This window comes from Camelus ferus, chromosome 14 (assembly GCF_009834535.1).
Source record: "Camelus ferus isolate YT-003-E chromosome 14, BCGSAC_Cfer_1.0, whole genome shotgun sequence".
NCBI classification, from domain to species: domain Eukaryota; kingdom Metazoa; phylum Chordata; class Mammalia; order Artiodactyla; family Camelidae; genus Camelus; species Camelus ferus.
In genome coordinates, this window is record NC_045709.1 from 34,918,280 (window position 1) to 34,933,511 (window position 15,232).

Genomic DNA, 15,232 nt, shown 5'->3' on the forward strand with positions numbered 1-15,232 from the left:
TGCTGCACTAATGATAACCATGGAAGTATCTGAAAGCATCCTGGAGGACACCAAGGAAAAACACACATATTTCCAAAGGGAAAGCAGGGATCGCATGTTAGTATCTCACTCCTCGTCTGACCCAGAGCGCCCAAGAGGGCTCTGTGACTGTAGTGGCGCTTCAGAGAATAAACACGCCATACTTTGGCGGGGGAACTTTTAGTCTCCTCCAAAAGTCTGTAAACTCTCAGGGGCTCATTTTTGTATGTCCAACCTCGCCCAGCCATGGTCCAACTTGGTTATTCACAGGCATGAATAAGATACCAGGGTCCTAACACTCTGAAATGCAGATCACTTCAGTGGCTGCCACTGTGTTTGTCGTTGTAAATAAAACACAATTTTCTGAAGGCAGAACTGACTCATGCCTTCTTATTTCTTTCCTCTGTAGTTGGAGAAGTGATTAAAAGGTGGAGGTAGCTGAAATAGCGGGAGAGGGCCAGGGGAAAGTCTAGACAAGGTTTCCTTCTATTGTCTTCCCTTTCTTCTTGCCTCTCCCTCCCCCATTTTTTCCCTTCTCGTGGGTGGACGCTCCCGCCTCCGTCCGGGCCCCAGAGATGGTGGGGTTCAGCCCTCTCACTTCTTAGCTACGTTTACAGCGCGTAGCGTTGCAAACGGGGTATTTCCAAGTAGCCAAAGCACTGGGAATTAACAGCTCTCGGCCTCTCTCCTCTCGGTTTCCTCCTTGGGTTGGTTGGAAACTTCACCCAAACACCGAAGAAGCTCCGCCCCGGTAGTTTTGAACCGGCCACTGGCTGAGGCCCCGCTGGGCACTCTCCCTCCCATGGTCCCCCTGCCCTAGACTCTGCCCTCGGAGGTCGCCTGGAGCCCGTTTCCCCGGGGCCAGGCGGAGAGAGGCGGGCTTGCCTGGAGGGCTAGGGGGAATGTGGCAGAATAAGAGTTGGCGCTCACCGCTCCCTCGCCGCCCAGACCGCTGGGCACCCGACCGGCCCAGGCCTGGGGGGAGGGCGTAGGCACGCAGCCCACCCCCGGCTCCGACCGGCCCCCTCGGCGGATGGGGGGCGCCCCAACTGAGGCCCACTCCCCGCACCCGCTCGCGCGCCCACCTCCCCACTCCGCCCCGCCCCGCCAGCTGGGGCGGGGGTGCAGCCGGCAGTAGACGCGCGGACCTCCACCCGCCCCGGAGGCGGCGGCGCTGGCGGCTGCGGCCTAGGGCGCCTGGCGGCCGCGAGCCTCCTCCCCCTCCCGGAAGCGCGGGGCGGGGTCCCCGGCCGGGCCGCGGGGGCGGGCGCGGGGGCCGGGCCGGGGCGGGGCGCGGCGCGCTCGACTCTCGGCGCTCGCGGGCTCGGCAGGCAGTGCGCGCCCACTCCGGCTCCAGGCGGCTACCGCGCGGGCCCAGGCCGTCTGGTTCCAGCCGAGCAGCAGCGGTAGCGGCGGCAGCTCGTGGCGAGGCCCCGCGCCCCTCTCAGCTCCTCCCCGGCGCGGTGCATGGAGACGCGGCCCGCCGCCCGCCCCTGAGCCCGCCGCCCGGCCCGGGACCCGCGGGGGCTTGGGGTGGCCTCGGGCTCCGTCCGGCCCTGCCGAAGCCGGACTCAGGCTTGACCAGCCGCCACCGCCGCCCGAGGGCTGCGCGCGGCCCGCGGGCCTCGTCGCCCGCGCGGATCGCGGCGGCCCGGCCGTCCCGTCCCAGGAAGTGGCCGTCCTGACCGCCATGGCTCACTCCCCGGTGCAGTCGGGCCTGCCTGGCATGCAGGTAGGCATGAGCCGGGCTACCGAGGGGAGGGAGGGATGCGCGGGCCGGGGCGGAAGCGGGGAACTTGGCAGTGTAAACACTGCCCCCCCACGCTGCCCCTTCCGGGGTCGCGCGGGCCTCCAGCGCCGCGCTCGCAGCCCCTAGGGCGCCCTGCCCGGCCCCGCGGCCCGGGGCGGGGGGGTGCAGGGACCTGGGGGCCGCGGCCTGGAGGCGGCCCTCGCCGGTCGAGATTCGCGGTGGTCGGAGTCGGGAGGGTTTGGGGTTGCCGGCCGCTTCGGCCTCTCCGCGTCCCTCTGCCCCTCCGGCGCCTTCGAGCCGCAGGCCCCGCGGCGGCCCATTCCCAGGGACAAGTGATGTGGAGAAATGCCCTTGGAGGCCTGGTCGGCTCTCTGGGCCCTGGCGCGGGCGGGGGGCGGTGGAGGCCCCGGTCCCCCCGCCCCAGCGAGCTGGCGGTAAAGTTGTGGGGAGGGAGGGGAGCCCCGGGCGCGCCCCGACTCGTCCCGGGCCGGCAGGGCGGGTTGGAGGAAGGTGTAACTGCCAGCTCCACTTCCAGCGCGTTTGCTCCGCGCGGGGCGGAGGGGAAAGTGCGAGCTTGGAAACCTCTGGGGAGAAGGAATCAGTCGGACTACGTGCACTCGTGAATCCCGGGACACTGGGCTTTTACTTGGAGACTTGATGGGATCCAGATGAATCCCTTCCCAGTAAACCTCTCCCTTGCTACTTTGTGGCCTCTTGGCCTACCGGTGTCTTTTTTGGAGTGGGGGCGGGGGACAGAAGTTGAATTTCAAATTTACAAGAATGCATTAAAGTTTTTCGCCATTGGGGACTGTTTTTAGCCCTTTGAAAAATAAAACCACCATCCTTGGCTAATTTGTAATGTTTGTGAGAGCGTAAATGATGCCAAAATGACTGGGATCAAATCTCACTCTGTGGTTAGGATATGTCTTTAAAGTTTTGCTCTCCAGATTTAGCTAAGCTAGTGAACCTACGAGTTTGGGGCGGGGGAGGGGGGCACAAAAAACAACCACAAGCATCCCAGTGGATTATAGTGGGTTATTTATCTTACAAACTTATATGGGCTTATTTTCTTTCCCCCCCCCCCTCACTCTTGAGGGCTGAGAAATGCAGTGTTTGGAACTGACCTTAGGAGCCTCTCTCTAAATCAGAAAAAGAAAACTCGATTTCATTGTTCAGGTTTGATATCTAAAAAAATAGGACCACAAAGTTACCAGAATTCTAGCTTTTTTTTTTTTTTAATAGAGTAACGTTAATAACTTGACTGGGCTTAAAAAAACTGCCCTTGAATGTAAAGAGCTTTTAAACTCAACATGCATTTAAAACCTAAGCTGCTGCTGACCACTAGGTAAAAGTCAGATGTGGTTTTCTTGGTATTTCCTAAAATTCTTGCTTCAGTTTGGTTCGAATTTACAGACAGGAAGGCAGGGTGAACTGGGGGAAAATTATTTCTGACCCGTAGTGCAAGAAGGACCTCTTGTAATGAATAAAAAAATACATTTACTCAGTACTTTAGATTGACTGTTAACGCTGTTAATCAGGTTGTAATCCAGCACACATGCTTCAGAGTTTACCATGGAAGTCTTCAGCCTTTGTGGAAAGCGAATCAGTTTAAAAAGGTTCTTAAGCCCTGCTGGCTGGTGCCCTGAAGTTAGTATCACATGGTTTTCAGGTGGTATCTCGTCTCACTTCGGTCCTCACTTTTTCCTTCAAGAGTGTGGGCCAGAATTCAAAGAAGGTACATTTCTTTTAGGAACTTTGCTTCCCAGATGTACTTCCTAGGTAGTGTTACTGGGGAACTGTTTTTATTTTGCTTTCTTAGTAGAAAAGCTGACAAGTTTTTATTTAGTTGAAACAACTAAATTTTCAGCTGATACAGTTTTAGGGGCACGAAGGTGGCTTCTGACAGAGTCATCCGTGTGTTTAAGTACGTCTACACACTGTATGATGGTTGTTTTTGGTGTGCCATTCGGGGAAGAACATTCCTTTCCTCTCTCTTCCACTCCAAAGAAAAACAAGGAGCACATTTATTTTCTAATTCGAATCAGCAGCTGCTACTGCCCAGGGAGGTCTTCCTCAGAGTTGTTGAGGTTTAAATTAAAGGTGCACCTGCCTTTGATTGTTCTCTGGGATAAAACAGGAGGAAAGAAGTACCAGCCCTTCTGTGCCTTGTCCTGATAATATCTCATCATCTCTCCCTTTTCTCCTTTCTCATCTCCTGACCAGGGTTTGCAAGGAGTTGGCGTAAAAATTTCAGAAAGACAGCAGAGTGAATTCAGGCAGCCTAGGCAAAGATGCTTAAAAAGTAAACCTGAATGAAAGAATAATTTCAGTATAAACACCATTTTCATTGCTTTGCAAATCATTTTTATGCCTCTTGATTCTTACTGGTACCACTTGAGATGTCGGTATTGTTTATACCATTTTCTACATGTGCAAATCAACAGTGGCTGCCTGAAGTGACCAAGGTGAGATAGTGTATTATGTGGAGAATTTGTGATTGGAAACCAGGTGTTTCTTGCCTTCAAGACCATGCTCCTACTCACCATGGTGTATTATTGCTTTCTTACTACTTTTGCAAAAATTAATGTTTATTTTATTCCAACTTTGGTTTGCTGAAGAAATTAGAAATATGAAATTGATACTTTATCTGTTCAATCAGCAACCGTTATTGGACACTCTTGTGCTGGGTGCTAGGCGAGGGGTGGATGACTGTAAATCTGAATGTGTTATCCTTTTAATAACTATTTCATGAGGGTTGTTGGGGGCCTTTCCTTTTTTTTTTTTTTTTTTTTTTTTACCTCCCACACCCTGGTTTCACATTAGTATAGGGGAAAAAATAGAAATCATGAACTGAATGTAGTATCTACAAATAGACATAAAGAAATTAGGTTGAATTCTGGATTTAACTACTCCCTGCCCTTCACTGAATATTTGCTGTTTTGCTCAATTTATTTCAGATTAAAGAAAAACAAGCTTCAGCTGGAGGCAGAGCACCAATCAGCTTTTAGTTGGCTAAGTTGTAATTTGAAAAGAATTAGATTTTGGTTTATACGTTTCTGTAATAGAATTTTATCATTCACTTTAAAACTTTTCTGGACCGTGACCCACATAAGAAATAAATTTTACATCAAGACCTGAAACTAAAAGTTTCAGAAGGCAATCCTGATCCTCTCTACTTCTGAGGTACTGGTGTGTGATGCATTTTATTAAAAAAAAAAAGAGAGAGAGGAGCTGTTGCAAAAGTAAATTGATTTCACGGCTGACCGTTTTGACTCAAGTTGGAAATACACTGATTAGCCATGTCAAGTGTATAGTAGGGCCTAAGTTGTAGCATGTCTTGAGGATGTCATACATGTGAGATACGCTCACGCTGGAAAGTGCAGACAGACCACTTACAGGAATAGCTGGAAAACTTAGTGTCTGTTAACATCACCGTTTCTCTGGCTGCTTGGAAGCAGCTTTGTTGAGAATGCCCATTTGTGCTGAGAGAGCAAGAAAGCCGTTTAAGGGCCAGTTTGGACGAGTTGGGAACTTTCTCCAGCGCTCCTTGGGGAAACCTGTGTGCTCTGGAAATTTGGGAAATGAAGGCAGACAGGACAGCTGCATTTAATTGTGGCCTAAGTGCTCTTCTTTTTCCTCATTAGTTTCACATTTCCATAGTTTTTTCCTGTTTCCATGGAAGAGGCCTCCCCAGTTTGGCCTGTTAACACTGCCCCTGGGGAAGGGTTGGCGTGTGAGTATGTGGATAGTCAGGGTATCTGTGAGATGTGGGTCCTGCAGGCACCTTGAGAGAAAGGCTGATCTGTACGATGTGGTCCAGGGTTGGAGCAGACAGGGTGCAAGTTTAGGGAGACTCTCCTGGTTGGTCCTCAAGAAGTCAGCAGCCTAGTGATGGCCGAGTCAGCTAATCTACCTAAGAAGGTTCAGATGAGCCGGGCGCACAGAGCAGGGCTTGTGGTGGGAGAGCAGGCTTGAGGGAGGTGATGCCGGGACCCCAGAGCTGGAGCTGGAAGGGCTGCGGGCAGGGAGCGGGCTGTGTTGCTGACTGCCTAGGGCAGGGTCCTGTTGGAACTCCTCGTCCTCCATGCATGTGGTTGGAGATGGCTGAAGGATGCTGGAGTTTTTGGGTGACCACTTGGAAGGCTGTGGTGGCCTTTTAGGGAGAGGGACCCCTGAATAGTGAGCGGAGGAGGAGACTGGTGGGGTTCCCATGTCTGCGGGGCAGCTTTTAGCAAGGTTTCCTCAAACCTTGTAATTTGAACTCTTAGCGAGCATTTTATAGTCTTTATCACTCTCGCCCATGCCCCTTGCTTTTGATCCTTTTTGCTGCTCTACACGAAAGAGTAATAAGGAAAATAAAGGCACATTCTCTGTCACTGTTGTAGCCTATCTTTAAGTTTTTTAAAAAAATAATGTTTCAATACTTCATATTCCCTCTTCTCTATCATTAGTATTTCACAATGTTAAGAATTTATTTTGCTTAAATTGTTTTTGAAAGGGATTATCAGAAGATTTTTTTTAAAATTAAAAATAAAATTTGAAGGAGTCCAGGACATTTTGGTTCTAATCCCATATCAGGGAACATTCTTGATAGTATTTCCCGTAGAACCAATGACCTTCAAGTAGAAGTTGGTTAGATTACATTTTTCTAGGCTGCTAACGTAGCCCAGGGTCCTGGCAGAGGTTAGTTGTGGATACGTGGCAGCCATCACCATTGCTTTCTTGTTCCTTTATGTAATTTTTGTGGTCTCCTTTGAGCTACTGTTCCAGTGTGCAGAGCTAGCTTACTTTTTTGCTTCTGGTTGACATTGCTTTTTAGTTGAACGGTATTTTTCTGGGACCTTAGTACGAGATGTGGTGTGAGGAGTTTCTGGAGACGTGAACCACTTGGTAGTTGCGGCTTCATTCTAGTGTATTTTATAGTCAGAATGAAGCCAGAGTCCAGGAGCCTGAGGATCTCTTGAGAAATGTGCCACTTTGCTCTCTGTTGGGGTGATTTCTCCTGCTGATTCAGAGTTGCCTGCTTGGAAACTCCATACCTGCAGGAAATGGACCACACCCAGCCAGCCCTTCTGTGGCTTTTTTTGTGCCTGAGTTCATTATCTTTCATGGAATCTTGCTGGTGCAAGCGCAGGAAATGGAAGCTGACTGTTACCCCTCGATTGCTGCTCAGAGTCACCCACTGTCACTGGACCAGTCCCCCCCCCCCCCCCCCCCGTAACTTGTGTTTTTGCAGTGCAGTAACACTGAAAACTCATGGCCAAATGCTTTGAGAAGAAAAACATGGCTATTAGAACACCTGGCTCCTGGGGTGAACTTGGAGTTTCCTAATCCTAAATGGCTCCCTGGTTTCCAAAGTTTTAGAGGAGGGAAAATAAAATGAGATGTACCTTTGTTTGCAACAAAGTATAAAACATCCCAGTTGTGGGTTACAAAGCCACTTCACGTCCCACCGGGGACGCACTGTAGACTTCACAGACCTTCCATTATGTTTTCTGGAGGAGGAGCCTTTTCTGTTCAGCTCCCTACTGGTGTCTGAATTCATCGTGGGAACGTTTCGAGTTTTACATTAATGTTCACCAAATATGTAGCTGGTGTTTATCTTCCCATTATTTTAAGTCTCTTCCTGTTTTTAAAAAGACTTTCTGGCCCTAAGATTTGAACAGACGGTATAGGTCCAAGTCCTTTGTTCTATTTTAAGTATTTAGGATTTTTGTTTAGTTTTTACTTGAAAAGTTATGCACATGACAAGGCTTGTTGGGGAGAGAGCGGCTACTTACCGCCTGCTTCCATTCCCTCCTCCCCCAGGGCAGCCCCGCCATCGCTCTTGGCTGGTTGGTGCCCTTGTTGTTCTTTGTTCATAAAGAACATTTAAAATTCGCTGCTACTTCCCCCTCTAGTTTCAGGCATTATCTGTGGACCTCGGACCCTGAAGATGAGAATTTAGTTCTCCTCTCCTTGCCTCCTTCACTCTTGTATCTCCCCGCCCTGTCCCCGTGGAGTTACACTGTAACTTTGGTTAGATTAGTGCGCGCCTTAATGTGGCTGTGGAAACACTGTTCCCAGCTAGCTGTTAGTAAACCAGAATCACTTTTTAGATCTTACTTGGAAGTTGTTTTTTTGCAAGTGTAATTGTTTTAGTCTACTTGGGCTGCTATTACAAGATATGGTAGACTGAGGGGCTTAAACAGCAAACATTTCTCACAGTTGATGCTGGGAAGTCCAAGATCAAGGCTCTGGCAGATTTGATGTCTTTTGAGGGGCCGCTTCTGGCTGTGTCCTCCCGGGCAAAGGGACGAGAGGCTGCTCTGGGGTCTCTTTATATGGGCACTAATCCCAGTCCTGAGGATTCTACCTTCATGACCTCATCATCTCTCATTGCACTGGGGACTGGGTCTCACTGTGTGATTTGGGGGCACATAAACATTTAGTCTTGTAGCAGCACTTACAACGTATGAGTTGTTCAAGTGGGGTGCGTAGGCTAGCTGTCCATTTCACTGCTCTGGAGAGTCCTTCCCGTGAGCCTTCAGCCCTGAACTGCTGGCGTCCCTGGTCATCTTTGCCTTCCTTCATCCTTGAGATTCCTGTGCTGCTCTCTTGGGATGCCTTGTTTTCTGTGTCTCCTGTCTTTGCTTCCTTGGCTTATACCACTGTGTTGGTGGAACATATCTTGCTGTGGTCTTCCTGTGAGTAGAGTGCATGGGAGATAGGTGTTTTTTTTTTTTTTTTTTTTGAGGTCTTGGATATCTGAACATTTCTTATTTTTGCCTTTCCCCTCAATTGATATTTTGGCATGGTATCTAGTCATGGGATGAAAATAATTTCCCCCAGAATCGTGACGGCATCTCCACTGTGCTTTAGCTTCCAGTGTTGCTGTTGAAGAATACAATGCCACTCTGATACTGAAATCTGTGCAGGCTGTTTTATGTTTCCAGAATTTTATAGAATCTGAATATTCTCTTCGTGATCTAAAGTTTAGTCATGTTGTGTCTTGATGTGAGTTTACTTGTACTTTTTGTGACAGGTACTTTGTAGGCCCTTTTAATCAGGCAACTCAGATCTTTTTGTTGAGCTTTTGATTCCTTTCCACTCCCGTTTTCTATGTTTTCTCTTCCCTAAACTCTTAATTATTTGGATGCTGGACCTTCTGGACTGGTCCTCAAATATTCTTATCTTTTTATACCTATTTTCCAGCTCTTTGTTTTTTTCTGTGGTTTTTTGGGAGACTGTCTCAACTTTATCTTTCAGCTCTTCCAGAAAGTATTTTGTTTCTGCGCTTGTTTTTTAAATTCTGAGGGCTCTTTTGGTTCTCTGAATGTTGGTGCTTGCTTGTTTCAGATGAAATATCTGCTCTTAATCTCCCTGAGTGTGTTCATTGTAGTTATGTTGTTTCTTTCCCCCAAGAATAGATTCTCTTTCTCCCAAAGGCCCCTTTGCCCACCCCTGTCTCCCTGCCAGCTGGCTTTGGTCACTTTTTTTTGTGGTAGAGGCCACCCTGGTGGAGGGTCCACTTATATTTAAGAGTGGTGGACTCCCAGGCTGGTTGGAAGTGTGAGCCCTTGACTGGGGCTTTTTAACCACAATGATGTAGGTGCTCCTACTGTGCGGAGAGGTGAGGAATGGATTTTATCAGTTTCCTTTAGCTTTGTGTACATTTTGCCTCCCTGCAGAAGTCTTGCCCCAAGCCTTCTGGCCTGCTCACCTCTGGACTGGTGGTCGGCCACCCTCGGTGCGCCCCTGGGCTGGTACCTCTTCCCTCCTGAAGCTCTGAGTGGAGGGGGCTGGTGTGGGCACAGTGCCCTGTGTAGCTTCACTCCGCTCCTGAAGCGTTTGTTTCCTTTCCAGAATATGCTTTCAATTTCCTTTCCTGGGGAGGCTGGAGGCAGTTGCCTGGCTGTGGGGAGCGGGAAGACCATCTGGGTGTCTAACTACTTCTGAAGTGACTTTCAGTCTCTCCTCCCCTGGGGATTCGGCACTGTGGGTGGAGTTGATTCTCTGCTTTCTCCACCTCAGGCTTGGCGCTTGTCTTCCCCATCTTTCTTTCTACCACCCACTTTCCAGCTTCTGGAGTTTCCTGGCTGTAGGTCTTCTCTCCCCTCCTAGTACCCTTTACTGTGATTTTGAGGGGGTTTCAGGATTGACCAAGGTAGATGCTTATGCTCAGTGAGCTTTCCACCTGGAAGTCACTCTCTTCAATTTATAGATGAATGAATGGAATTTGAATTCCAAGGTCAGGATTGCTTGGTGCCTGGGGCGAGAAGGACTCCTGAGCCACTGTCCTCTTCGGTATGTGAGTTTTACTTTCTGGTTTCTTTCTGTAAGAAGGCAGTATAAATATACCCCTGTCTTCCCATGTGTCTGTCCGTGACCCCTCTTATCTGACTTCAGTGCTTTTTCTCTGTTCTCTCATTTTCTAGTCTCAGGATCCTGTGGGCACAGAGCCATTTCAGGCCCCCCCCCCCCCCGCAGTATCTTGGAGAAACGTTTGCTTAAGCTGACTAGTGTTCTGGGGGTTCAGCCCGTGGTCCGGGATTGAGCGTAGGCTTCCTGGGCAGGCAGGGCCGCCAGGGTGGGTCAGAGTGTCTCGGGGGGGGGGGGGCTGGTGTGTAGGTGTCTGGGGACTCGGTGCTGGGGACTCAGGAATGAAGAGTGGGCATACCCAAATCCCCGTGTGGGGCACGGTGCTGTTTCTTAAGTACACATGTTGGTGGATAAGTGGCTCCATGGGTCTGCTTCCTACTTAGGAACCAAGTACCTTTTGGGGTACAAATGTACAATGATAAACGAGTGGAAATGAAAAGTAATCCAGAACTCGGGGACTGGGCGTTGGTCAGCAGCTATTTTAGGCGCAGTTTCCTAGCATCACTTTAACATCAAGTTCAGTGTAGTTGATGCAAAGTTGTTTAATTGCTACCTGAACTCCTGATGAGCTGAGAACCTGCTGAGGAAGGGTGGTGTTTGAGCATTCCTTTCCTGTGTTTGGTGCCCTTTCATTGTACTGAACACTTGTTGAGAGGTAATTTAAAAAGAAAAAGATACGTACAGAGTTGCTCACTTCCTCGGCAGTTCCTCCCAGGAGGCGGGGACTTTTCCCTTCTGCTTTACCGCGGTACCTGAACAGATCAGTGTGAAAGTAAATGGTCTTCTGGCGTTGATGCTACCCTTAGTGGGAGCCTTGTAGGAAGGAAGGGAGCCAAATTTTATTGCGCTCCTCCCAAGGGTCACACTTGGAGTATGTCTTAATGCCCGTGGCTGGTCCCCTGGGCCTCTGCTGAGGAAAGGGCCATTAGACCAGTTTTATAGATGAGAACACTGAGGCTGAGTGAAACTTGACCAGGGCTTCCCACCTCGAGCAGAGCCCCGACTTAACTTTTGGTGCTAGCTAGCGTGTGCCTCCTACCAGGCGTTTTAGATCCCACCCCTGCCCCCTTGTGGTGCCCCCCCCCCCCACCTCCGGCCGCGTGGCTCCTGTTTCCCTAACGACCAAATTGTGCATCCGGCTTGCATGAGACCAGCCCAGTTTGGGGCTAGGAATTGATGGTATTTTGGGCACCTTTATTCCCACGATTTCGTTTTTTGACTTTTGAAGAAGATTTTGTTCATGTACCAGTGTTATTTTAATTGTCCTTTTTGAATTTTGGATTGTGGATGTGGGGGGAGGTGATGGATGCCTGTTCTCTTTCTCTCAGCTGAGCCCTCAGGCCACCTTCAGGGAGGGATTGGAGCCCCTGAGGGGCCTCTGTTGCCTCTCAGATGTTGCCCGGGTTGTTTTGAACTGTGCAGAAGTATTAACTGAAGAAAGTGCCCTGTGATCTAGCAGTGTTTTTCAGATTTCAGCGTTTATCCTCGTCAGCTCGAGGGCTTGATAAAACGCAGGCCATAGGCTCTAGGTCTGTGGTGCAGTTTGCATTTCTAACAAGCTTCCTGGTGTGTGGCTGCCTCAGGACCACAATTAGAGAACCGCTGCACTGCAGACTTAAAAACCCTTACATCCCTGGGCTCCCCAGAGGGGACCACGGCGGTGCCCACTCGGACAGCAGCTCCGTGGGAAGTTAGTGCTTGTGACCTACGGCGTGTATTTCAGACTGACTTTGGAACCACCAGTCTAGCTTTGGGAATTGAATAGATTTTTTTTTTCTTTCTTTTTAATTGAAAGAATGATTAGAACCTTTATTTACTGTTTTAGTATGTATTACACGCCTGTTGGGGGGCAGAGGCAGATGTGTGCTCCATGACTTTCTGACCTTGGAACCTTATCTTTGAAGAAATGCATTGCAGAGCCAGCCTGCCACGATTCTTTTGGAAAACCTCGAGCTAGAACAAAAGCCCCAAGCCTGACGCTCTTACTCACCGTTGCCGGGAGCCTCTCTCTTAACTGTTGTTTTCATCACGTCACCTCTGCTTAAAAACCTTTGGTATCTTCCTGACCAAATATAAATAAACTCCTCGGGGCCTCGGGTATCCGGCTTCCTCTTGAACTGCCTTCCCCCCTCGCTTATCCCTGCCCGCCCCCCAGACCCCCCATTCCTTAGCCCGGTGACCCCTGGTGAGCTGTTAGTATTTATGTTGCCTTTCCTCCCTCGACTGGACTGTAAGGGAAGACCTTCAGGGAAGGTGTCCCGGGCACTCCGGGAGGAGCCCCCTTGCCTGTGGGGGGGGGGTCAGTTAGGGGATGAGGCTCCCTTTGGGCAAAATTGATTTTCCTGTGGTTCTGCTCAACATTTAACTGAAGATAAATGTATCTCTCCAAACTGAGAATAATATTCCAGACCAATAGTCTTTTTAATGTTTTGAGATGTCAGAGGTTTTGTGATTTTATGTATAAATAGTTGATTTGATTTTGAATTAAAAAAAGGATCTGTATTTCTGTGTTAGCAGTCTTTTATTAGAGGGCACTGTGATTAGCTAGACTTTGGTCTTACCAGACCTGCCTATTTGAGGGTGGTTTTTTTGTGGAGGTGGGTAGGGGACTTGGTTTTTGTTTTTAAGTGCATTGTAATTTTTCTGCGGTTCATTCTATGACTTTTTCCAGTATCAGGGTAAACAGCATATTCAGCCGTCTCAGGGGATCTACTGTGTCAGGAAAGATCGTTGTAAGGTTTGGCTCTTCACTTGCCTTTGTTAATAAAGAATCCAAAGTGGTTCTAAAGGACCCCCATTTGTGTCTTTCGGAACGCCTCCCTCCATATTGTCTTCTTCAAGACAAGTGAAGTGCTTCCATGAAGGGAAAGTGCCTGCGTTTCCTGGCCTGGCGACCCTGGCTGCCTGTTTGTGCGGCGGGCATGTGTGGTTGGGGCTGCACATCTGGTGGTGGCATGGGTTCAGGGTCACACTCTCCAGTGTGGCAGGAGTGGCCCTGGACGCTATGGAACAGAATTCCCTTGCCCCACACTGTGACACAGAGTCATAATTTAAAGTGGTCCGAAGGGGAGGGTACAGCTCAGTGGCAGAGTGCCTGCTCAGCATGCACAAGGTCCTGGGTTCAGTTCCCCAGCGCCTCCATTAAATAAATAAGTGAATAAATAAACCTAGTTAGCTCCCCCCAAGACATAAACTCAAACAATAATAATAATAAAAAAAAGTTCCATAGTTTGAAATCGTTTTTAATTGAAAAGCAGTTTTCCCGGTGGTTTACATATTTCCTTTCCCTTGGATGAATTACTGTTTATGGGAAGCAAATGGTTTTTTGAGAGGAGGCCTTCTTGGCCCTCCTTCTATAATAAACAAGTATTTATATATATCTGTGCATATAAAATGTGTTTTTTTTTTCTTCATTTTAATTGGACTTTATCAGTAAGTAGCCTAAGAGAAGCTTGTGTTGGAGCACTCCTGGTCAGAAAGAATTTTTCCTCTTTGTATTTACAAAGAAATGGTTATATATATATATATATATATATATATATATATATATATATATATTTATATATATATATATTATATATATATATATATATATATATATTCTGTATTTCCAAAAGGAACAAAACCCTGAATGTCCCGGAAAATAATTGGAGTGAAAAGTCACTGAGATGATATTTTTAGTCTTTTAAAATGGTAAAAATCTCAATATTTTTATACATGGCCTGTTGCATAGATTTGTTTCTTAATATGTTAGCTGTAGCAATAAGATAAGGCTGTTTTTGAAATTCTGTGAAAATGACGCCTCTCATGTTCGTCCTTCTGTGTTGGAGCAGCGATGACCCCCTGTGTTTCTGTGTAGGGTGTGTGGTGGGAAGGCCTTTGATACCTGCAGAAGGGCTTCTGGGTGCTTATCTGCTGCAGGGCTGGAGCCCCATTTCCCACCCTGGCCACGTTGTCTGCACATACATGGTCTGTTCACATGGTGGGAATTGGGGGTTTGAAGATGGGTACGGAAATGGGAACCCCCTGCCTCAGTGGAAAAACACCCTCACTCCATCCCGTGTTAAATTATTTTTAAAGTGAAAGCGTCTGTAATCCCACTACTGAACAGAGCTGTTTTCCACTTTGCTCATTTTCCAGTTGCTGACTCTGTATGTGTGTATCTTTAATAACAGCCCTCATAAGTAGGTGCGCTTTGTATGTTGTTCTCCCCCCAGAAAGGGGTCATAAATACTGTCCCCCGCTTTCACACGGTTTCCGTGTGTTGGTTTTACCGACATGGCTGACTCACCTCTTTAATGTAAGGCGTGCCCCATCCTTAGGACAGAGTTCTAGCCAGAAGTACATTCCTGTTTGGCTCTGCTTCTAGAAAGGATCACCTTGCTGCTTTCTTCTGCCTTTGGAGAAAGAAAAAATTAGTCATCCTCCTCCTTCCAAGATAGTGTTACTGGAAAGCACTGTGATTGTTGCTACTTAACGAGTTTTTGTGGGTAATTGCTTCGCTTACATTACCAAGTGAGACACTCACCCTGTAGTGTTAACATTCTTGTGCTGGGCTCCCGGCCCTTTAACAGCTGTGTCCTAAACAGGGGCCCACGTGTGTACTGGGGCCCCAGAGACCGTGGGTGTGCGTACACTGCGTGTGTTAGCATGAGTGTTAACTCAGAACCAGAGAGCCATTCCTTTCCAGGCTGCCTCTCCGCTGTGGACAAGCAGGTGTAAGGCCCAGGGATGACGAGCCTTGGGAGTCCTGCCTGGCCTAGCTGTGTTCTTCTCGATTGTTCTTCATATGAATATTTTGTATGAGTGATGAATATTCTAATGTTTCTAGTGTTAAAAGAGCTTTTCTATCCTGTATCTCTCTTGATTTAATGAAAAGTAGAAGAAGTGGAAATTAACCATCACAGGTGCAAATACTGACTTAAAATTACTGCTATGAATGAGCATCCCCCCCAAAATAGGACCAGTTTGCTTTTTAACAGATATATATGTATATAGAGAGATATACACATATACACACACACGTATATGTATTTGATGAATAGAGAAACTTCAGGAGGAATATAAGGCAATAATATGAAATTTTGGCATGACTGAATTTTG

General features: G+C 48.2%; 1 protein-coding gene across 1 annotated transcript in view; it reads left to right on the plus strand.

Annotated features, from left to right (window-relative positions):
- The first annotated feature begins 1,364 nt into the window (after positions 1–1,364).
- Positions 1,365–15,232, plus strand: part of STK24 (serine/threonine kinase 24) — a 93,276-nt gene continuing 79,408 nt past the window's right edge. The window contains exon 1 of the mRNA XM_032496746.1: positions 1,365–1,750. Within this exon, the coding sequence (XP_032352637.1) occupies positions 1,709–1,750 (42 nt within the window). The 5' untranslated portion in view covers positions 1,365–1,708. The remainder of the gene's footprint in view (positions 1,751–15,232) is intronic.